The sequence below is a fragment of the Gossypium hirsutum genome, chromosome D04 (genome assembly GCF_007990345.1).
Source record: "Gossypium hirsutum isolate 1008001.06 chromosome D04, Gossypium_hirsutum_v2.1, whole genome shotgun sequence".
Lineage (NCBI taxonomy): Eukaryota > Viridiplantae > Streptophyta > Magnoliopsida > Malvales > Malvaceae > Gossypium > Gossypium hirsutum.
The window spans coordinates 51,853,828-51,876,940 of NC_053440.1; the positions used below are offsets into that span (position 1 = coordinate 51,853,828).

Below are 23,113 nucleotides of genomic sequence, written 5' to 3' on the forward strand. Positions count from 1 at the left end.
TCGAAAATGGTTAAATTTGATTTAGTAAAATGTACATAAGGTTATAATGTTTAAAATGCTATGATTTGGTAATTGAATTTAGAAATGACTTTTGGTTTTAGGGTGTTATGCACATGGTTGGATGATGTAAAAAAAACTTAGTTGGTCATGTATAAAGTTACCTAACGTTTTATGTGCAAATGGTTATTAAACTGTGAGATATGGCTAAATTAGTTTAACAGGTGTATGTATAATTTTATTAAATATTACGTTTGTTATTTAGTTTGGTTTTGATATTTGATGGCTTGGCTTGAAAGTTTTGAATTAGCAAACGTAATTGAAATGGTTAGATATTGAAATATAGTTCATATAAGAGAATGTTCGATAAGGCATGATATGTGTGGTTAGATATGTGATTCGAATAAATGATTTTGACTTGTATGAATAAGAGGTTGGTTTATCAATTTATTTCGAAAAATTTTATAAGGGAGAATACATTACTGGGCCTATGATTTGTAAAGAATGTCTGTTTTGAACTGTGTTTTGTTTGGTAATACCTCGTAACCTTAGTTCGGCGACGGACACGGGTTAGGGGTGTTACATTTTATTGGTATCAGAGCTATGGTTTAGTCGGTTCTAGGACTAACATAGCTAATGTAAGTCTAGCTATACATGCCATATATAACTTGTGATAGTGTGATATCTCCCGACTCTGACGAAAATTGTTTTGGTGAGACAGATGTGTTTTTCCAACCGAGCTAATTCTGATAGTACAAAAGTAAATACTCAAATGTTTGAGTGAAAATGTGTTGATTATGAGTAGAAACTCATAAAGGTAAGGACCAAATTGTATGAAATGTTGTTATTGATAAATGTTGTACTTATATGAGCATATGAGATATGATATTTGAGTTACGATTGCTATCTGAAATGCTTTGATTGTGAGTTAGTGATTTGAATTGGTATATGAATAATGTGTTAAGAACAAAAGTGAATATAAGCAAGTGTTTAGTAAATGTTTGGAGAATGTGAAATTGTTAATAAATTGGCTATTTGTAATAGTATGTGTTATGTGCATTTATGTCCGAGTTAAATTTGAGGCTTTACTACCCTCACCCCTTATCAGTAAAATATTACAATGAAATCTGTAAGATTTGGATCGAATAAGCTCACAAGTGTGGAGTTACAGAGGTTTGTGTTTGAAAGATTACTAATGTGGTCAGATAAGAGAATGGGTCAGCAAATTGAGACAGTGCTATAAGAGATATTGAATCGTTTTAATGGCCATTCGTATTATGCAAAGTCGCTTTTAACGAAGAAGTGGGTAAATGAAAAATATGTTGGGCCTTATAGAAATTCTAGGGGCCCAAACTAACTTTAAGAACATATTTTTTTTTATTATTCGAAGGCAAGTGGGTAAAAGTACTATAAAACCCCTTATACTATATTATAGATTGTATTTTAGTTTTTTTATTGAAATAATGGGTAAATTAGTTTCTGTACTTAGATGAATGAGAAAAACAATCTCTTCGTTAAAATTGCACCGTTAATGTTTGTTTTGGTGTATATATAAGGTATAATAACAATTTAATTTTATGTAAAAAAAGTTAAAATGTAATCCCGGATATAGTGTCAAGTGTTTTGTGATACTTTCTTTTATGTCAAAAAAAATTAAAATTAATTTTTATAGTTTTTTTATAAGTTTGTACATTATTTTATAATTTTTTACAATTTTTTAAATCTATATATTTTTAAGTGTTTTACCTATGCCATGTGACACTTTTGATTGGTTGAAAAAGGCCATTATTAATTTTTAAATGGGGTTAATTCTTTGAGGTGAACTGTATAACAAAAAGTAAATATTGAATTTTGAATAGTGTCACTCAATAATAGTCATCGACCCGAGACCCAGATAAGTTTCGAGTCGCCTACCCGTGACTCGATTAGACCCCACCAGATGGATACACATGAGACGTATAGCGAGAGGATAGTTAAGGGAGCTCACGGAATCAGCTCGTAGGAATCGAAGGGAGCTTGCCGTATCAGCTCACAGGAATCGAAGGGAGTTTGCAGTCCTAACCCGCATAAACCTAAGGAGTTCATATGGAGGGGACTGAGAACTCCAACATGCAACCTGGAATGGTACGCATGTCTAAAATGCCCGAGGCCTACTCAGAGTGTCAGTCCTATGTATAAATACCCGAATGTTTCCTTTAATGAGACACACAGAAAATTACTCAACAAATAGTTATGCAAAATTCTTTAAATGCTAAATTGGAAAAAAAATTGAATACTTCAAAAGCAAATGATGCATTTAGCCTTTTTATTTTCATTCCATAGATACATATAAAAATTATATACTCTTAAAACCTTAAAATTGATAACTTGGTGTTTGTCATGTTACAATAAAAAAATACAAGTGATGCAACAATTCTTTGCAATAACAACTATATTTCATGGGAGAGAAAATGCAAGTTGCATTTAATTAGAGGGAAAACCCAAAAGGAAGAACAATTTGTAATCTCTTTCATGTAAACTATAAAATATATACTAGGTAAATTTTTTCCTAGTTTATATATTTATTTTATTTCATCATATATCAAAGATGATCAAAGATCAATTACCACCGCCATTTTTATTAAGACAACCGGAAGACGGTTTAAGTTTTAAGAGTAAAAAGGAAAATACCAAAAGCACACCATTCTTTAAAATCAAGCAAGAGAATTCAAAGCAACCAACATATATCTTAGTTGCAGGCATCGGGGTTAGCCAAGAGGTAAGCTTCAACAGCCTTGTAAACTCCTTCACTCCCTTTGATTTGAGCCTTGATTTCATCTTCAGTGATCACATAGTCGCCAACAGTGTAAAATTTCATCGAGCTCTTGCAAAGGCTTCCTCCACCTGCAGCTGCCTCAAACTTGTTGTCATAGCTGATTTTCTCAAGCTTGTCCCCCAAAGGTCCACCTTCGATCAAACTATAACTGTATGACAAATTCTTGTCGTCATGTCCTCCAATCTGGTGCTTCATATATTGGAATGGAAGGCCTAAACAAATAAATGCTTGTTATCAAACATACTCTTATAAAACCACATTTACAGAAAAGAGCAATGAAAGAACTAACCTTCAGCAAAGTTGATCTTTACGATACTTCCAGGGCCAGGATTAGCTTCAACCTCAACGCTCTTGACTGCCTGAGGAGCAGCCTTGGGCCAAACCTTGTCAGCTTCAAGAGAAAAAGCTTTGAAAAGCCTGGCAGGGGCGACTGGAGAGGTAGACTCATAGTTATAAGTGACAACACCCATGATTCTAATATTACTTGGGAGTTTTCTTTGAGTTGAAAGAAGAGAAGAAAGGGATGAGTGAATGAATGTTTGAGGTGTGAGGGATAGTAGAGGCCTAACATGCTATTTATAGATTTAACTTGAAGCTTAAGAACTTTATTATTCTCATTTTCAATGAAATAATGCTAGTCAAAATCAGCATCCCATTGATGACTCCAAATTTTGTTATTCATTTTCAACCTAATGTGTTGACAGATATACTTAGGACTCAATTAAATTAATTTGATGCATTGAAGGTTTTTATCAGCATTCATTAATTATTATTTTAAGAAATCGTTTTTATTAATGCTAGTCAAAATAAGCATCCCACTGATGACTCCAATTTTTGTTATTCATTTTCAACCTAATGTGTTCACAGATATCCTTAGGATTCAATTCAATTAATTTGATGCATTGACGGTTTTTATCAGCATTCATTCATTATTATTTTAAGAAATCGTTTTATTAAATTCAAATTTTATTAGGTTAGTTGTAATTTTTTTTTAATGAAAATGAAATTGCAATAATACTACTTAGAAAAATAACTAAGTTATCATCCTAACTCTACTGCTTAGAAGTAGTTCCAGTATTCCGGTGTTTGCTATTCGGAATCACCACAACTTTATTAGCCTCGGTATCAATCTGGGAATTTATTAAAGCCGCCATAGAGTTCATTGAATTTGAAAGAGAGATCTTGGTATTTTTAACAGTTTTAAAATGCTCACCACGATCCTTAATGGTATTATTAAGAACCCAATCTTTCCTAATAACAATGCCTTTCCCAATTGTCTAACGCAATTTTGAGATTAAAATACCATATTTAGAATTTGCCGGGTCACCAACCTCCAAAGAATCATTATCATTAATCCCAATATGATCCCTAAAAACCACAGTCCATTAATGCTTCATAGGATAATCACATTTAAATTTAGAGTTAACTCCATTTCAATCCAACCTTGGAAAGTTGGATCATAGTGAGAATTGGCATTTAGATGAGGGCCTCCAAGAAGTTGCAATTCTTTTTAAGATGTAATGTTTATGAGTCAGTGAATTTTCAATATAATAAAATGAATGCAACTTCAATTAACTACTTTATTATCTTAATACCGGTTTGATTTATTATTGAAAAAATTAAATCTAATTAATATTTTTAATGATTTAATTTTTTTTAAACATATTTGATAATTTAAAATAAAAATTCTTTAAAAAATTTAAAAAATAATAAATAGATAAGAGCTAGTTATCACTTAATGAAGAAATAGTTTTAATCAATTTAATTAAATTTATTTATTTTAATATTATTTTATTTTATAAAAATTTCACGATTAAATTTTGTTTTTTTGGTCAAGGTGAAATATTTAAAAATTAGTGATAAAATGTAGAATATATATTTTTTATAATTTAAAAATATATTTATCAAACAATTTAATTATATTCAGTAATTAATTTTAAGTAATATATCATACAATTTTATAACTTTTCAATACTTAATTTTTCAACACCTAATTTTTTAATTTATCAAATAATACTTTAGCAAAAACAAAATTATCATAAGTAAGAAAAAGTAAATATAATATAATATAATATAATTATTGTCAAATTTATGGGAAGACTTGGACTATCTAGAAAGCAAGTAGCCTCCAAAAAACCTAGTTGAATATAATCCATCCATCTATTTTTATATTATATATATAAAAAATATAAGTATAAACTTTAAAATTAACAAAAAAATATAAATATGTACTTTTATTATTTCATTTAATATTAAATTAATAAATATTTAAAAATGAAGTTCACATAATATTAATGTACATTAAAATTAATAATGAAATTTAAATATATTAACTTAGTATTAAAGTCAAAATTAATTAAACAATTTTATTGAAGAGTGTATTTTATTAATTTATTTAAACTTAAATGAGTTAAACATATAAAAGTAAAATCTATTATTGTAATTAAGATATATTCTGTTAATAGAATTGTTATATTCTCGCGACTAACTTACCGTTAATAAAAAAAAAAAATCAGGTTGACAAATTCTAGAAAATATTTGAAAGTTTTTAGTTTGCAAAATACAAAGGTTTTATTTAGAAGAGGAGTCAGGATCTTTTTTTAGCTAGGTGTGATTATAATAAATGTTAATAATAATGGTAAAACGATCGCAAAACAATAAGAAAAGAAAAATAGGAACACACAAGAAACTCTTTCGGGAAAAGCCACGGGCAGAAGAGGAAAAATTCACTAATGTTAAAAAACGAATGATTAAGGGTTGAAAAACCCTATTCTAATCAAAATCAAATAGAAGAATAATAGTTCTATACGGATTCAACTTGTGCTGTATGGTCAGCTCGAGGTCGTAGCCCGCCATAAATCCCCTCATTTTGTCACTGTATTTATTTTTCAACAAGTAATGAAATTTGAGTCACACAATCTCTAACAAAAGAAATTTAAAAAACTCTTTTAAAATTACAATTTTAAGGTTTGTGTTGAAATCCAGAGGAAAGTCAAGTTCGAGAGTCAATTTTAGGTATGGAAGATTATGGCACCCTACAAGATCCAAATTTGGTACCTTGTTAATTACGCACTTGTCAAAAAAATCAAAATTTAAAAGTAGGAGATCTAATGATTAATTGTGATCCTTTGAAATAAAACACTTATTTTTTGAGTGAATTAAAATTTCAAAATACGATAATTTTTTATATCTCCTATTGTAGTGAAAGTTCACAAAAGAATTTCTCTAAGGCACTGAAATATAGCAGAAGTGAACTCTTACGCAAAGAAGCAAAAAGCGAACAAAAAAACCACAAGAAAACTAAGCACACCAAGTGTTTGAGTAAATGCTCCCAAAGTGTTTCTATTACTTTGTAAAATTACAACAGAGTGATTGCAAATGAGAGGGAAGACTTCTATTTATAGTTGAACTCCCCTAAATCTAATAACAATTTAAATTATATCAATGATCGAGATTAAACCTATCTACAAGTTTGAAAATTCTGAGAGATTTAAACATTTTACAATATCCTTTAAAATTACAAATATTCATTATGGTAACTCTTTTACTAAAATGTTTTATTCAGTTACTAATGCTTCAAGTAGATGGACTTCTCCATGTGTTTTACGAATTGGGCCAATTTAAGTGGATTAAACGAGTCTCATTTAATTAATCGATCTCTTTAGACAACTTTATGTGCTTTGGTCGAAGGCTTTGATTCGTGACTCGTAACATCTTAGTGTCCACAAAAATACCAAAAAACTATTTTTTATATGAGAACAAAACTTATGGATTCACTTGGTTTTGGAAAAAAAAGATGTCGTTCCTAATAAGCATCAATAAAATCATACCGGACACAACAAAAGAATTATTGGTCATATTGCTTACTTATTTTTAATATATATGAAAATTTTCACAGAATTTATTTTTGAAATTTAATAGAATTTTAACGGAATCACTACCACAAGTTTTATCGAATTCATCGTTGTTGCTTTTTTCAAAAGAAATTTAATCTAAGATTAAAATAAAAATTAAATGCAACATAAGTTAAACGTAGAAAATTAACATAATTAGAAATTGTACCCCAAAAATGCCATCAAACTCGTTTCCTTGAAATGCAAACAAATAAAAACTTAAATGAAAAGCTCAAAACTAAATGGACTGATAGTGTAATTTACCCCAAAAATGTTAAGGGACTAAGGTTGCAAATTCCCTTTTCTTCTCTCTTTTCACCCCACTTCTTAAAACTTGTGGGCCCCATCGTTTTTATATTTATTTTATTTTTTATTTCTTTCCTTCTTTTTTAATTATTTCTTTCTTTCTTATCATCACTTTCTCTTTCTACTTTTTTCTTTCCTATGCAGTCCTAGCCGCCGCTTAATCAGCCGCCGGAGTGATACGAGCTGCTTGTTTCTGAGGAAAATTATATTGGCTGACTTTTATTCCTCAGTTCCGGCCCGGCATGAAGGTATATCTGAAAAGTAAAAATTTTTGAGTAAAAATATAAGTTTAAAAAATAGCTTTGAGTAAAAGAATAATACTTGTTTTAAAAAACAGATTGGGCCTCGAATAAATTTTTTTTTGATTTGAGTTAAACACGAATTTGTAAAAGAAAATCTACTATTTTGCTGCTATTTATCATTGTTTAGTTGGCATTTTACTATTTTATTATTATTGTATGGATATTTTATAATTCTTATTTTATTATCAATTTTACTATTATTTTAAAAATATTTACTTATTATGTTGCATTTATCTTAATATTACTTAAGTATAACTTTTTTAAATTTATTTTCAACTTATTAAAAAATATTTATTTTAATATTTTTAAAAAGAATTTATATAAAAAATTTAATACAAATAAATCGGACCTAAATTTTAAACTTATTTATCGAAGAACCCAAGCCCATAAAAGGGTATAAAATATTGTTAGTACCCAGCCCCCACCTCTATTCCTCAGCCTTTACTGTTTATAGAAAAAAGGCGGTTAAGAAAATTTTTATGGGTTGTTTGGGTTACAATAACTCCCAAGACACACCGTTTATTTAAAAGGCCCCCTCTACCGTAAAGACGCGCCGTTTCACTTCATATATTATATTTATAACACGGAGCTCCGATCGGGTACCACCAAAATACTCCTCCCTCCCTACTCTCTTCAAATCTTGGCATAGATTTCCCAAAAGACTCCTCATAATTCGTGATATCACTCCCACATTCGATTTTTAATTCCAGTCTCCTAATCCGACCATTGATCCAGCCTAAAATTGATATAGGTTGCTCTCCTCCACCCTTTCTCTGTCTTCAACCGTTCGGATTGATAAGCGGAGCTCCGACGCCCTAACTGCTGAAAAACCCGAAAGATGGGTTCTCTTCTCTTTTTATTTATTTATTTATTTGTTTGAATACTGACTTGTTTGGTTTGCAGGTGTCACGGTGGAGCTCTCTTTCTTTCTTTTTCTTTTTTTTTTTGTATGTATTTGTATTTTGGTTTCCTGTTTAGGTTTGGGTTTTGGGTTGCTGATGATCGGTTGGTTCGGCTGTTTGGAGTGGGTTTCAGTTTAGGGGCTCGGTCGTGGTGTTGATGGTGCCTGGTAATGTGGAAAATGGTGGTGATGTCTTGTTGAGGAAATGAGGGTGAGAGTGCGAGAGAGAGTGTGAGAGGGAGCTAAGAGAGCGGGAGAGGAGCCCCGATGATTTATCAAAGTCGGGGTGATGATGGATGCCAGTAGGGGCACTGTTTTGGTTCGGTAATGGACTGGTATAGTGGTATGAGGGTTGAGGTTTAGAGTTGGCAGAAACTTGGGAGCTGAGAGGGATGGCCGGTTGGAGCCCAAAGAGCGGTCGAGAGTGATGGTAATGGAAGGTTTCTAGGTAATCGAGAGGGAGCCCCCTTTTTCTTTGTTCTTGGTTGTTTGTGGAGGAGGAGGATGATGGATTGATGGAGATGGGACAGGGTGTCTACAGGGTGATTGGTGTGCAGGGCATGGGGCGGTAGGTTGGCTGATAGGAGTTGGTGGTTGGTGGAAGTGATGGAGTGTAGGGACTGATTTGCAAAAAGAGAGAAACTTAGGGTCATTTTTGCAATATTTTCTTTTTTGATTTTGTAATTTTTATTTTTGATTTTTGTGTATTTTGTAATTTAATAAAATATAATAAAATATTAAATAAAAATTATAAAAAATTAAACATTAGTGGGCCAAAAACCCAAAACATTAAATTTAAAGAAAATTATTTTTTTAAAAAACCCTCAAACCCAATTTCAAATAGCTGAAATAAAATTTTACAAAAATCCAGTAGGCTCAAAATTACATTATAAAGCAAATCGAGCCAAACGAAATTCGATGGTTTTGATCATATCTATTTGTTATCTACATAATACTTAAAACAATTCATAATTTTTTTAATTTATAAATAAGAGAATAATGCATTTCAGCACATTTGAATTTACATCTTTCTGCATTTATCGATGCTCATACTGATTGGGTGCAAACTTACAATTAATTCATTAAATTCTAAACTTTTAGATAGATTCTTAATAAAATCTGTTACAATAAATTTTTTGATATTTAACAATTTTTGGATAAATTTATTGTAAATAGATGCATTATTAAATAATTGTATAAATTTAAATTTTAAATAAGTCATTAATATAAATAAAAAAGTTTATGCTTTTAAGAAAGTACTTATTATTAATTTATAACTATTTTTTTAACATTAATCTCATTAGTTATGAACTCTGCTCTTTTTGATATAATTCATAATGTTCTTTCGTGCACTCGAACCCACGACCTGTTACACTGACAACAATATTGATGTCAATCGAGTTAAGATTCATTCGGCATTAAGTTTGTATAAAATGTTTTAGAAATAATTTTTAAATATAAACTTATTAATAAAAAATGTTAAACATAATAGGAATTTCATAATTATACAAAGCTTAAACTAATCTAGTTATAGGAAAATAAAATAAATTTCATATTTACAAATGCTAATTTTTTTTCATGGTATAGTATCACATTTATATTAAGTTTTGAGATTATTTAAACTTTAAGTTATTTTACGATTTGGTCAATATGTTAAATTATTCTAAATTAGAAGGTTTAAATTGATAAACTAATAATTAAAAAGATTACGTTGACACTTAATAATATCCTGTAACATTGTAGTTTACCAATTCATAACAAAAAAAAAATTATGATAGCTAAGAAATTATTATAAATTGGCATAATGATTTTTTGGCCCTCTAATTTTAAAAAATATTTTAGTTCTCTATTTAATTTGTTACCTTTTTTAGTCTTTAAATTTATATTTTTTTATCAAATCATCTCAAAATGAATAGAAAATTTAATTTTTTTAACTTTTTTGATGTGACATACACGTGGATTGTTTTGTAGATGACACGTCAACATTTAATTAAATTTTAAAAAATCCAAAAAATTATTTTTTTAAATTAAAAATCATTAAATTTATAAAAAATATTTCTCAATATTTTTAAAATAAATTAATTAATTAAATGCTGACATGTCATCCACATAACAATCTATGTGTATGCCACGTCAACAAAGTTAACAAACATTAACTTTTTTCTCCCATTTTGGGGTGATTTGACAAAAAATACAAGTTTAATGACTAAAAGAGATAAAAAATTAAATAAGGGCTAAAAAGACTTTTTTGTGTGTGTAAAATTTGAGGGCCAAAAAGTCATTATACCTTTTAAGTTTATAATAAAATGTAAAAAAAAAAAGAAAAAAATCATAAGCTGTTAATAATTTTTAAACATTTACAAATGTCATTGTAACATCATTTTACGTTTAAAATTATATCAAATATGAAAGGGGTCATGAGTAGTTTTAGGCATTATATATATATATAAAAAAAGGATAATTTTAATGTATATAATATATCAAATATGGGTAAAAGCATAAAAAACAATCATGTACTATATTCCGGGTTGCATTTTAGCTCCTCTGTTAAAATTTGGTGTTTATATATAAGGTATAATGACAAATTTAACTCTCATCTTTTATATATGTTTTCACTTTGATCCCTACTCTTTTATTGAAGTAAATTAGAAAACTTTGAAACTAACAAGGTTAAAGGGTCAAAAAAGCCTTAGTGACAAATTTTAAAACAAATCAATTAAGCACTTTTAAATTTTTAAATTTATTTTAAAGTAATAAAATTTATAAAAAAAATTATACAAATTTTAAAACTATAATTTTTTATTAAAAAATATCAATACCGGTCATTATTCTTATTTAATGTAGGGATAAATCATGATTTAGCCCTTAAACTTGACAGCTCTTTTTAATTTCATCCCTGAACTTTTTTAGTCCATATTAATACTTGAACTTGATAATTTTTTTCTAGTTTTGATCCTCGTAAATGATATGACATTCTGAGATTGTATCACATCATCACATGAATTAAAACTGGGGAGAAAAATTTAATTTTAAATTTTTATAACTTTTAAAAATAATTTTTTATAATTTTTATGATTTCTAATTAAATTTTAAATTTTAAAATGACTTAATGATTTTTTTTTAATTTGTTACTTAGGTCTTTTTGATCCTTTAACTTTATTAGTTTCAAAAATTTCTAATTTACTTCCAATAAAAGAGTAAAAGTCAAGTTGAATAAACGTACAAAGGTTGAGGATAAATTTATTATTATGTCTTATATATAAACACCAAATTTAAACAATATGACTATTGGAAACTAAAATAGAAGACAAACACTCCAGAAATACAATACTAAATTTATCGAGGGAGATTAGTCGGTTCTCAACAAATAATCTTCTACAAACTTTTTCTAACAAAATTAATCGATTCTCATTGATAATATATTAATAATATTTTGATTTTCCTAATGAATATAGATTGATCCGAAAATCGATATGAACAGATTAATTAAGTAAAAGATCAATTGATTTAAATTTTAATAATTTATTTAATCGAAGACTGAATAGTTTCACCACTTATTCTTAAGGGTGTTCAAACGTTCGGTTTGCTTAATCACCAAACTGAATTACTATTAACTGAAATACTTGAAATGTAAAATTCTTTAATCATTAACCAAACCGAAATATTTCGATTAATTCGATTAAATTTATATATTTTTTCTTCTGGTTAAAATAAATATAAAACATATAAAAATTGCATTACCAATATTCATTTTCTTTTATTTAATTGTTCAAAAAACTTTAAATGGAGGTGAAAATAACAAATAAGACATTAGAATTACATGAGTCTTGAAATTTAACAACCAAACACTAATAAATCTTGAAAACAACAAATATTTCGGGTAATTGATTAATTTGGTTAATTAACCAATTTTGAACTGAATTAATTGATAATCAAAATTTCAAAAATTATTAACCGATCGAAACCAAACTAAAATTAACTACTAATCAATTAATCAAATTAAATTCATCCAAGCAATTAATAAAATTTTAACCGAAATGTGAAGACTCTTACCTATCCTTGCTCAAAACTGAAAACTCAATAGCTTGAAGCATAAACGAAAAAGAGAAAGAAAATAAAAAAAAACATTTAAAGAAGGGTTTTTTACCCAAATAATATTTAAAAAATACCTCAATGGCATGTTGCAAGAATTATGTACCAAAATGGTACATTCAAATGGGTGGAGGGTGATGCATAGGCGGCACCACATTGATTTTGACACAATTTCATTAAAAAAAAAAGGATACAGAGGTGTGGTGCCTATCTGATAGGCGGCACTGGTGGTGTTTATCTGATAGGGGGCACACCTAGTATTTTTCTCTCCCCACACTCCCCCATCCGGCTCATTTTTGTAATGTATTATTTGGTTAAAAAGAGCTATTAAGGTATGTTTGTATTTATTTTATATTTTCATTCATTCATAATTTATTTTTAATGTTTATTGAAGTAAAAAAGCCTATTTATGTTAATGTACAAAGAATGTTTTATTTTTTTATGTAATTTATCTGTTATCTGTGTTTTAGATTGATTAGATTTATTTTTTATGAACTTTATTAGGCATGTTATTTTGATTATTTTAATATTTTTTTATTTTTTATGTAGGTAAAAGATGAGACCATTGATATGGAATTTAAAATTTATGAGATAAATTAGAAATTAGTTTATATGTTCTAATTTTTTAAGATTTTATAATTGAGAATAAGAGTTTATGTTTTTAAATTTTATTTTATGTTTTTTATAAATATTAAAAATGAAATTTCTTTTGAAGTTCTATGCAAAAAAAAATGACAATAATTAAGTTGGCATGTTATTATATATATTATATTTTAAACTAATACATTTTACTTATTATCATTTTAAAATAATAATAACAATATTAGTATTTATTATGTATCGTTTATGTTATGTTTTTGTTATATTTTTTATTGGCATGTTATTTTTATTATTTTAATATAATTTTTTTATTTTTTATATAGGTAAAAGATTAAACCATCGAGATGAAAGTTGTGAATGTGGCCATTGAGTTGGAGTTAAAATTTATAAAATATATTTATTTTGTTAATGTAGTATAGCAAAAAATATGACGTGGACAAAACTGTTTGATATTTTTTTGTAATTAAAAGCAATATATAAAATTTAAGTATTTTGATAAATGTTTAAAATGAGCCAAATAATGGGGTGTGAGGGAAAAAATACTGGGTGTGCCGTTTATCAGATAGGCACCATCAGTGCTGTCTATTTATTAGCGGTCACTGGCTGGTGCTGCCTATCAGATAGGCACCACAGCCCTATACTCTCTTTTTTTTTTAACAAAATTATGTCAGAATCAAAGTTGTGCCATCTATGCACCACCCTCCACCTATTTAAATGTATCATTTTAATACATAATTATTGCAGAATGTGATTTAGGTATTTTTTTAATATTATTTGGGTAAAAAACCCTTTAAAGAAACTAATTAAAACACACACACACACAAAAAAAACCCGTTATTCTTTGCCCATTTCTTTCTTGTGATTTCTCTCTCTTCAATGGCGTCAGTAACAGAGTCGATTGCCGCCCTCTCTTTTCCTACTACTTCACGCTTTAGAACTTCATTCTCACGGCCGGCGATGATGATCTCACAGCCGGCGGTTTCTTCGTATAGCTGCCGAGGTTTGCCGGAATTTAAAGGGCTGAAAGTCCAATCCTATTCACTGTTTTCGTTCGCGTCCACGAATTCCAGATATCCTAGGGTTTCCAAGCATAGTGGACGCATTGTTTGCGAAGCTCAGGAAACTGCTATTGACAGTAAGCTCTGCTTTCTCTCTCTCTCTCTCTCTCTCTCAGTTCGAAACTTTTCGAATTTTTAGTTGAAATTATAACTGATACTGCTGCGATTTATGAATGAAGATTGAACTAGTTCTAAGCAAGAATTCAGGGGAAATATGTTAGATTTACAGTTTCAAGACTTGAGAGTAATCATGTTTTTAAGTGGATTTATTTGCTATGATGCGAGCTGGAAATAAAGTAGAGGGCCTTTTAACAATATCATTCAAGTTTTGTAACCCTAATTTTCTGATAAGGAAATTGATTTAACAAATATGCTTACCAGTTAGAAGTTGGAACTGTTCATATAGCGGCCTAATTCATGTCGATGGAAGATAGTAGCATTAACCAATTTTGATTGCTTCGACTGTCCCCCGGTTCTTATATAGCCGCCAGGTTCGTCCAGTTTTTATTCCACTTATCTTGAAATTGGAAGCTGAAAACGATGTTTTCATGACTTGAAATCACAAGATTCGTTGGTCAGGTCTTATCAACTTTGCTGAAAATGATGTGTTGATTAATCAAGAAACGCTTGAACAATGGACAATGCTGTCGTGTTTCAGCTTTAGTTTTAAAGCTTGTGGTTGATTTTACTAGTATAGCGTAGTGACAAGTTTATTTGCATCCCTCTGCAAATAATTGGAGTTATCTTCAAGATTAGGGAACATCAGGATCATAGTTTATTTCATATTGCATAACAAAATCTTCTTGCTGAAAGTTCGTATAAAAGATTGTTCAATGCAACTTGTTATAAGGATAACCTATAGGTAAACTATAAGATTCCATCTATGGGAATTCATTGAAACATCTTGTGATTTTACTGCGACTTACAATCTGAAGCTGAACTATTGGAGAGATAAGTACAATATTTTATTTTAGTTTGGTAGCCTTTTTTCAGTGTTGGCAAATGAGATTCCTATAGCAGTGATCTATAAACTGGTTGGTCTTGCAAAACGAAATGAATCAGGCATAGCTCGAATCAGCCTGCTTCGAATATGTACTAGTTTCACTTTCTGTTAAATTCCGTTGTTCCTTTGATTGTTGTTGGCAGTTCCAGCTGTGACCGATGAAACATGGCAATCACTTGTGCTCAACGCAGATGGACCTGTACTAGTCGAGTTCTGGGCTCCTTGGTGCGGACCATGCCGCATGATCGATCCCGTAATAGGTGAACTAGCACAGCAATACGCAGGAAAACTCAAGTGCTTCAAACTGAATACAGACGATAGCCCCTCGATCGCTTCCCAATATGGAATCCGAAGCATCCCGACACTCATGATCTTCTTGAATGGTGAGAAAAAAGATGCAGTTATTGGTGCTGTGCCAAAAACTACTCTATCAGCAAGCATAGAGAGATTCTTGTAGATAGCGATTCATAAGAAGTGATATTGACTGATGGAATCATGGAAGTGTCCAGCACTCATCACCCACTTGGCTTTGGTTAGATGCTTTATTTCTCTCTATGTGATGTTGAAAATTTTCCTACTTTTATGTCAAATTTGGAACCGTTCCTTGTCTCGTACACATGCTTATGTCTGTATTTTGAAAATATTAATTATTGCTAACTATATACTATATATTCAGCTTACAAAATTTGCAATCATTTAATTTGAAGCTTACCTATGAACCAAATTTCAGGTGGATTTAGTTCCTTCCTTTGATTGCCAAAAGGAAAGACTGATAGTGATTTTGGACCTAACTATTCCTTTGAGGTATAAAATTTGCTTTTTTGGTGAATTTCATGACCCATGGCTTCTATATTGGCCATAACTTGTAAGCAGCGAAAAAGAATAGTCCATGTGGAAAAGCATTTAAGGAGGAATATATATATATATATGAAGGGAAAATTATATTTGATTTAATGTTTATGGTCATCACTTTTTTAGTATATATGACATGATATAACCTAATTCATATTTGTCCTTCACCATTGCGTTACTAGAAAAGCTAGAGATGCATTTGGCATGTAGTTGGATGGAGTACAATTTTGGACTTTAGGGTGGGGATTAACCTAATAGTACCCAATTTTTGTACTTTTTTTTATCAATTAATATATTTTCATTTAAATAATTTAAATTTTTTATTTGTTAAATCGATTCAATAAATTTATTTATTTTTATACAATTTTAGGGGAGGAAATGGATTTCATAGAGCTTAAACTTGAAATTTATGTCTACTACTTGAAGCTTTGCAAGTTATAGTAGCTTCTCAACATGAATAAATTTATATAATTATAGAAATATATAATAATTAATCAGTTAATTAAAATGTTTCAACAAAAATTTGGAATTTTGTTCCCGTACTTCTACTTTAAGGAATTTAATCTATCTACTTTTTAGATATTCGAAATTCGGGTCTAACGATTGACATTTAAGATTAATTTGTTAAAATTTAAATTAATTACAACGTTATTTTTTAGTTACATTTTTACCAAGTGAATATTTTTTTCTTTTAAAATATCACATCAACAAATTTAATAAAAATTTAACAGTTTTAACGATCGAACTTGAATTTTAAAATTCTAAAATAGAGAGAATAAATTTTTAAAAATAAAAATATGAGAATTAAATTTTAAATTTATAAATAATATAAGGACCTATAACATATTTTAACCATGTAAGTCTATATCAACATGACACCCGTCCCACCATCCTACTGTTTTTCTTACATGATATATTGATCAGCCTAGATTTAGATTCAATATTTATATTTTAATTTCTAACCTAATTTAAATCTAATATTTTATAATATTATTAGTTTGTCCAAATAATTAATATTATTGATTATTTTTATTAAATTTTGGTAAAGGTTAAATTTTAGTTAAAGGGCTATATTATGTCTAAATTTGAGATTTATTTTTAACACAATTCGGTCTTATAAATTTATAATATTATTAATTAGTTCAAATAGTTTATATTATTAATTTATATATAACTTAGATTTAATTATGTTAAGAGTCTTTTTTTACTTTTTAAAATTTAAAATTTAATCACAGTAACATTGACTTGATTCTTTCACTAACTTCCTTCCAATTTTTCTGGTAGTTGCTAATGTTGCATTTGTAAAAAGTTGTAAAATAACTTTTTTAATTATTAATATTTATAACTTTTGTCAACTTCACCATACTCTTTAAAAATACTTAAAATTCATAAAAAAAATAAAAATCAACATTAATAACATTAATAACATATTGGACCGATAAAATTAAAATTAATGATGACATATAAATGCAAAAGCAAGGATAATGGTGAAATGCATTATAACTGATAAAATAATCATTAAGCATGTTAAATTAAAATTTATTTATAAATATTCAAAGTTTTTGTTATATTATATGTATTTAAATAATGTGACTTTCATCCCTCACTTTTAATTTTGTATAAAAAAAATTATTTATAAGTAAAATAATACAATCAATTATTTTATTTATTTAATTTTTTTTGCTACAAGGTAGACCTGATAATGGGTTGGGTCGGTACAAAATTTTAGGCTTATTTTCTGAGCCCAACTTGACCTAAAAAATGAGCCTAAAATTTTGTCTAAGCTTAGCCTAGATAAAAAAAATGCTAAACTCGAACCCGACCTAGCTTGCTTGTATTAATTTTTTTTTATTTTTTATATAAAAACAAATTTCAAAAATATAATACCAAATACACTAAAAACATTAAAAATAAATGTTTCCCAACAAATTGAAAGTACATTAAAAAAAGTCTTTATACTTAAAATAACACTAAGATAATTGCAAAATTAACAATAAAACAACAGTTATACAATATCCAAACAACAACAAAATGATAGCAAAACAACAGCAAATAGTAGCAAGAAAAAAATTTAGGGAAATTCGAGTTAGGCCTAGGCAAAAAAAATTTTACCTGAGACCTGGCTCATTTAGAAAACGGGCCTTTTTTTTTGTCCTAGAGGAGAAACTTAATATCCTGAAAAATTGGTTGAAGTTTCCATCCAGTTTTAGTGTCCCATGATGATGTTACTCCATTTTTTATTGGCACTCAGTAGCCTACAAGAATTGACATTGAGAGATATAAAAAGCAAGAGTATAACACGAAGAGTGAGGATCTAGGCAAGAAGTTTGCTGACAAATCTAAAACTGTGAATAGATATGAGTTGGAAATCATTAGTATTCTAGGTAATGATGTTAAGAGAAGAGACCATTGTGCATTAGTAGCATCCGAAGAAGGAACCGAATGAACTCTCTACTGCTACTAAGTTGGGCAAAAGTTGTCTTGGAAGGAATTGAGGATTGATTGAAACATATCAGAGATTCTTTTAGCTGCATTAACAGGGCAAAGATTGGTTCCTCGAAAGATGAGATTGTTTCCTAATTTCCAGATTATCCAAAGAGTGTAAGACATAGCTGTGTAGAAACTTATTGAGAACTCAGTTGAGAGATCATTACCTTGAAGCCATTGAAGAATGCAATTGGAAACATAAATACCATCCAAGCAGTCAGTGCATAGTGCAAGGGGGATCCAAACCAAATTGCTCTTACAAAGGTGCAGTTTAGAAAGAGATGGTCAATTGTTTTTATGTTATCTTTCTTGTTACATAGCTTCCATATTGAAAGGCCAAAGATTTGTCTATGCAACTTTTTGGGGTCCAGGCGTAATAATATTGATGTTTCTTTGATAAAGATGCACATAAGCTTTTTTTAATAGAGAAGAGGCTATTGGAGTCAGATTTCTAGACCATCATGTTGGACCCTTTTTGGATGGAGATCGTTCTATTGAGGAGATTAGAAACTCTATCAGAGTCGAGCAGGTTGAATGAAAGTATGAGCCTGAAATCCCGAGCATTGAGGGGCCACAGTGTCAATAAGCTAGCGAAATGGGTCAGTGGTTATCCAACTATTTTTCCCACTCCAGAGTTGAACATCTTTACCGATGTTGCAGATATTTCTGCCAATAAAAGATGATTTTCCAGACCCATAAGTTAGAAGGCTTTGGCTTGACAAATTTAAAAGGATATTTGTTGCAATACTTAGTAGTAAGAACCTTGATGAGCAATCAATTTCTTTCCGTCAAAATACGCCATGCAACTTGTCGAAACCATTTTTAAATTTGAAAAATAGGGATCGACTTTGAAAATAAAAATGGGAGTCGCCACTGATCTTTTATTAAGATGTGATCTGATCACCTAGAAAATATTTTTAGGTCTGTGAATTTTGAGAAAACAGGTTCGGGAGTCGGTTACGCACGAGGAAGGGTTAGCACCCTCGTAATGCCCAAAATTGGTACCGAATTGATCATTTTATGTCTTCGTGTTGAAACTTTGAAAAACTTTTAAAATATGATCCTTCCCCTTTCTTATTAGTGTTAATTTTATAAAAGATGCATGGATAAATCGATGCGAATACCAAAAACCTCCTTATCTTGGAGTAATAAAATGACACACCCAATACATTAGGGCACGACATTTTTAGTCCTCGAGAATAAGTTTGTCTTTTGATTTCCAAAACTTGCGTGGTGATGTTTAAAAGGATATTCAATTGCTTTAAGTCCGATGAAAAATCGAAACCCAATATATTAGGGCACGACTTCTCAAAGTTCCGAGCATTGAATATTGACCTTATTATTTTAAAAAAAAAATCCTCATTTCGAGAAAATGACACATCACATCCAATACATTAGGACACGACTTATCGAATTCCCGAGGGTGGGTTTTATGTATTTTGATTAAATAAAACTTTTGATTATTTAGATTTAACAAGGAGAATTGGAACCCAATACATTAGGGCTCAATTCTCTCGAAGATTATAAATGCTAGGCCTTTTTAATATGAAATAGTATGATAAAGGTGCAAAATTTTAAAAGAAATGTGTAATGTAAAACGATAAATGATAACTCAAATTTAAACTAAGATGTAGCTAAATAAGCAATAACTAAATACAAATAAAATAGCAACAATAATTTTACTCAGGTTACAACATCTAAATATATAAATTATGTCTAATCTACTACAATGCGTATTAATAAATGATGAAATTTATAATCATATATCAAATTGAAAAATAAAAGTATAATAAAAAATTTTAAAATAATATTTAATGAATTTAAAACATATTAAAAATAATAATTTGAAGGAATCTATGTATTATTTCTAAAAATATATTAAAAGCAAATTCAAAAATAATATTAAGCTAAATACTAAAATAATATTAAAAACAATGAATATAAAAGTTGATTTATTAGAAAATTTTTGAAATCAAAATTTAATATGAAAAGACTTTTTATAATTGAAAACAATAATTAATGAATTTTAAATCAAAGCTTAAATAAAATAATAAAAAACAAAATTAAAAAAATACAATAAACTCCAAATATTAGCGCATAATGAATTTAAAACATAAAATACAAGTTAAAATAATAATTTATTACATCTTAAACTATAATAAATTTAAATACTATTGAAATTAAATATAGTATTAAGTTTTATAATGTATATAAGTATGATTAATTTGCGTTTACAAATATTATTGAATTAAGAAAACTAAATTCGTACAAAAATGAAATCTTTTTCAACCTTAAGAGACTCAATCAGCAATTTCACGCAAACAATAGAATAATAGCAATCAAGCGTAAAACGGCATCGCTTAATCTTGGATCGACATGCAAACAAAGTTAAATACACAGTATAAATTTTAAAAAACAAAAGTGACCAAATTGAAACTAATCAAAACGAAGAGGGGCTTGGTGAATAAATAAACCAGACGATCCATAGTGCGCGGATCCTTCCCGGATCGGGTCACCGTTCGGATCGGGTCTTCGAAACGACGTCGTTTCAATGCCATTGTATTGGCTCTGAACGGCGACGTTTTGATTCCTGCGGTTTAAACTAAAATAACCCTAAACACACCTATCATCTTTACTAAAATAAAACCTAACTAAGGAAGACTCTGCGTCGTTCGTACCAAAGGCATGCGAGTAGTCCCCGATTCCGACCTGCTCTCCGATGACGACGGAGGAGGCCGAAATCCTATCGCCAGGTACGCTTTCGCTCTTTTTCCTTATCACTTTCTCACCTAAAAATCTAACGATTGAACGTAGAAAAGAAAAAAAAAGAAAACTGAATAGCCAAAACAGGAGAAAAGAAACTAGGGAATCACCTTTTTTCTTTGATTTTTTTTTTGTATTCGCAATGAGTATCGAATGTGTCTGTCTTACAAGCGTTTTTTTAGTTCTTATATCTGTATTCGACAGAGAACCCGAAAAATCCAATCAAAAAAAAAAAACAAAAATAAAATAATAAACCCTCACATTGGTTTCTCTTTGCTGCGTTGTTTTCATTCTGTTTGCAGGCCTGGCGTACGGCGGGGACGTGGTGTGATAGCCCGAAATAGGGCCTAATCGGAATAGTAGTTTCGTAACCACAAATCCGAAGTGAAATAGTTTAATTTTATAAATTTTTATTAGTTACTAATTGATTGAAATATTGTGTGAAAATATGAATAGAAAATTTTAATGATTTGGTGCCTAATTGAATTTTTAAGACTAAATTGAGAAAAATACAAAGTGTGTCTAATTAGTGATTAAATGACTTAATTGAATTATTGCCTGAAATTGGAAGTGTTTATGTGGCAATTAGACCATAAATTAGTGATATGGACACAAAAGGGTAATTCTAGAAAAAAATCTAAGTAATGGGTCAAGGGCATTTTTGTCCAAATTGAGAAAAAGACAAAATAAAGTGAAAATAAGTGTCCATCTTCTTCAAAATTGAAGAGCTTGCTGCCGAAACTTTCATGCTTCAATAGTTAGGGTTTTTGATTTTTCTAAGCTCAATTGTAAGTGATTTCTTGCCTTTTTTTTTAATTATTTTCGTATTTTTATGCTTATTGAAGCTTGAATTTCATGTTTCTACTATTTAATTTAAATGAAATTAAAGTTTAAAAATTGACCCATTCATGATATAATTGTAAATTAATTAGTGATGTTAGATAATGAATGTTTGAAGTGTTAATTACAAGTTTTACTAGATGAATTTTGATGAAAATGTTGAAAAATGGCTAAATTGTGAAAGATGGTAAAGTGTGCATAAAGTTGTGATTTTGTGAAATTGAGGGCTGTTATGAGCATGAAATATGATTTAGTGAAGTTTGAAATTTAAAAATTTAGTGAATTTTATTTTTACGAGCTTTGGGACAAAAGTGGAATTTTTGAAAAGTTATGGGGAAAAATGTAAATTTGCCAAAATATTGTGTATGAATTGTATTTGAATAGAATATTGATAAAATGTATTAAATTGTGTTAATATAGATCAAGAAAGAAGAAATAGTGGAAGTGATCGGGGAAAAGAGAAAGTTATCGACTAAATTACAAAAATAGTCGTTTTGCATCCGAGGTAAGTTATGTGTAAATAATAGTAATATATTTTATAAATTGTGAATTTTATTTGATATGTGAATCAATATTGAGTGTGGAAGGAAAATTGTTCATGAATTATTCAAGTGATAAAGTGTTTAAAATAAAGTGTTAAGTGTAAATTCCCGGTTGAACTTAGGAATAGAAGTGGATACAAGTGACATGTCACTAGAGACCAGTGTTACAGTGTTACAGTGTTACAGTGAGTCCCGGGTGCTGGGTGATCTAGCATGTGTTGTAGACACCTGACAGCTTGTGTGAGTAGGCCCGTGGACATTTCCAGTGTTATTGATCAGTGGTAGCTTCGGCTACGTTTCAGTGGTAGCTTCGGCTACATAACAGTGGTAGCTTCGGCTACATTTCAGTGGTAGCTTCGGCTACATAACAGTGGTAGCTTCGGCTACATATCAGTGTTGCACTTATGTGCTAAATCTCTACGTATCTGTGTATATTCCGAGTGTTCAACGGGATTAATAATGAGTTAAAGTGAATATGAAATGAAGTGTGTATGCAGGTACAACTGAAAGAATGAGTATATGTGATAAAAGTTAAGTGTGAAAATGTATAAGCAAGTGAATTGGTAAGATTGTGCATTTGTAAGTGATTGAAATTGCTAAGAAATGTTTCATTAGTTATATGTTAAAAGTGTTAATTATTAAATGAGTACCTATTATTTTCA

At 29.3% G+C, this 23,113-nt stretch overlaps 2 protein-coding genes and 1 long non-coding RNA gene across 3 annotated transcripts; 1 reads left to right on the top strand and 2 right to left on the bottom strand.

Annotated features, from left to right (window-relative positions):
- Positions 1-2,511: 2,511 nt before the first annotated feature.
- On the bottom strand, positions 2,512-3,535 carry LOC107898953 (pathogenesis-related protein STH-2). Its single transcript, XM_016824531.2, has 2 exons — positions 3,102-3,535; positions 2,512-3,024 (listed from the first exon to the last, which is right to left on the bottom strand). Exons 1-2 carry the CDS (start codon positions 3,280-3,282, stop codon positions 2,726-2,728), a joined length of 480 nt encoding a protein of 159 aa, XP_016680020.1. The 5' UTR covers positions 3,283-3,535; the 3' UTR covers positions 2,512-2,725.
- A 10,113-nt stretch (positions 3,536-13,648) lies between these two features.
- LOC107898951 (thioredoxin 1) lies at positions 13,649-15,647 on the top strand. The gene is made up of 2 exons (XM_016824530.2): positions 13,649-14,041; positions 15,111-15,647. Exons 1-2 carry the CDS (start codon positions 13,783-13,785, stop codon positions 15,422-15,424), a joined length of 573 nt encoding a protein of 190 aa, XP_016680019.2. The 5' UTR covers positions 13,649-13,782; the 3' UTR covers positions 15,425-15,647.
- LOC107898952 (uncharacterized) lies at positions 13,957-14,429 on the bottom strand. The gene is made up of 2 exons (XR_001684530.2): positions 14,343-14,429; positions 13,957-14,155 (listed from the first exon to the last, which is right to left on the bottom strand). It is a non-coding gene; the product is annotated as an uncharacterized lncRNA (long non-coding RNA).
- Positions 15,648-23,113: the final 7,466 nt, after the last annotated feature.

Excerpts from the sequence above, each read along its gene's own strand:
- LOC107898951 (XM_016824530.2), top strand. The coding sequence starts at position 13,783 with ATGGCGTCAGTAACAGAGTCGATTGCCGCCCTCTCTTTTCCTACTACT. Across the intron at positions 14,042-15,110 it reads TCAGGAAACTGCTATTGACA|TTCCAGCTGTGACCGATGAA; the intron begins GTAAGCTCTGCT and ends TGTTGTTGGCAG.
- LOC107898953 (XM_016824531.2), bottom strand. The coding sequence starts at position 3,282 with ATGGGTGTTGTCACTTATAACTATGAGTCTACCTCTCCAGTCGCCCCT. Across the intron at positions 3,025-3,101 it reads AAAGATCAACTTTGCTGAAG|GCCTTCCATTCCAATATATG; the intron begins GTTAGTTCTTTC and ends TTATTTGTTTAG.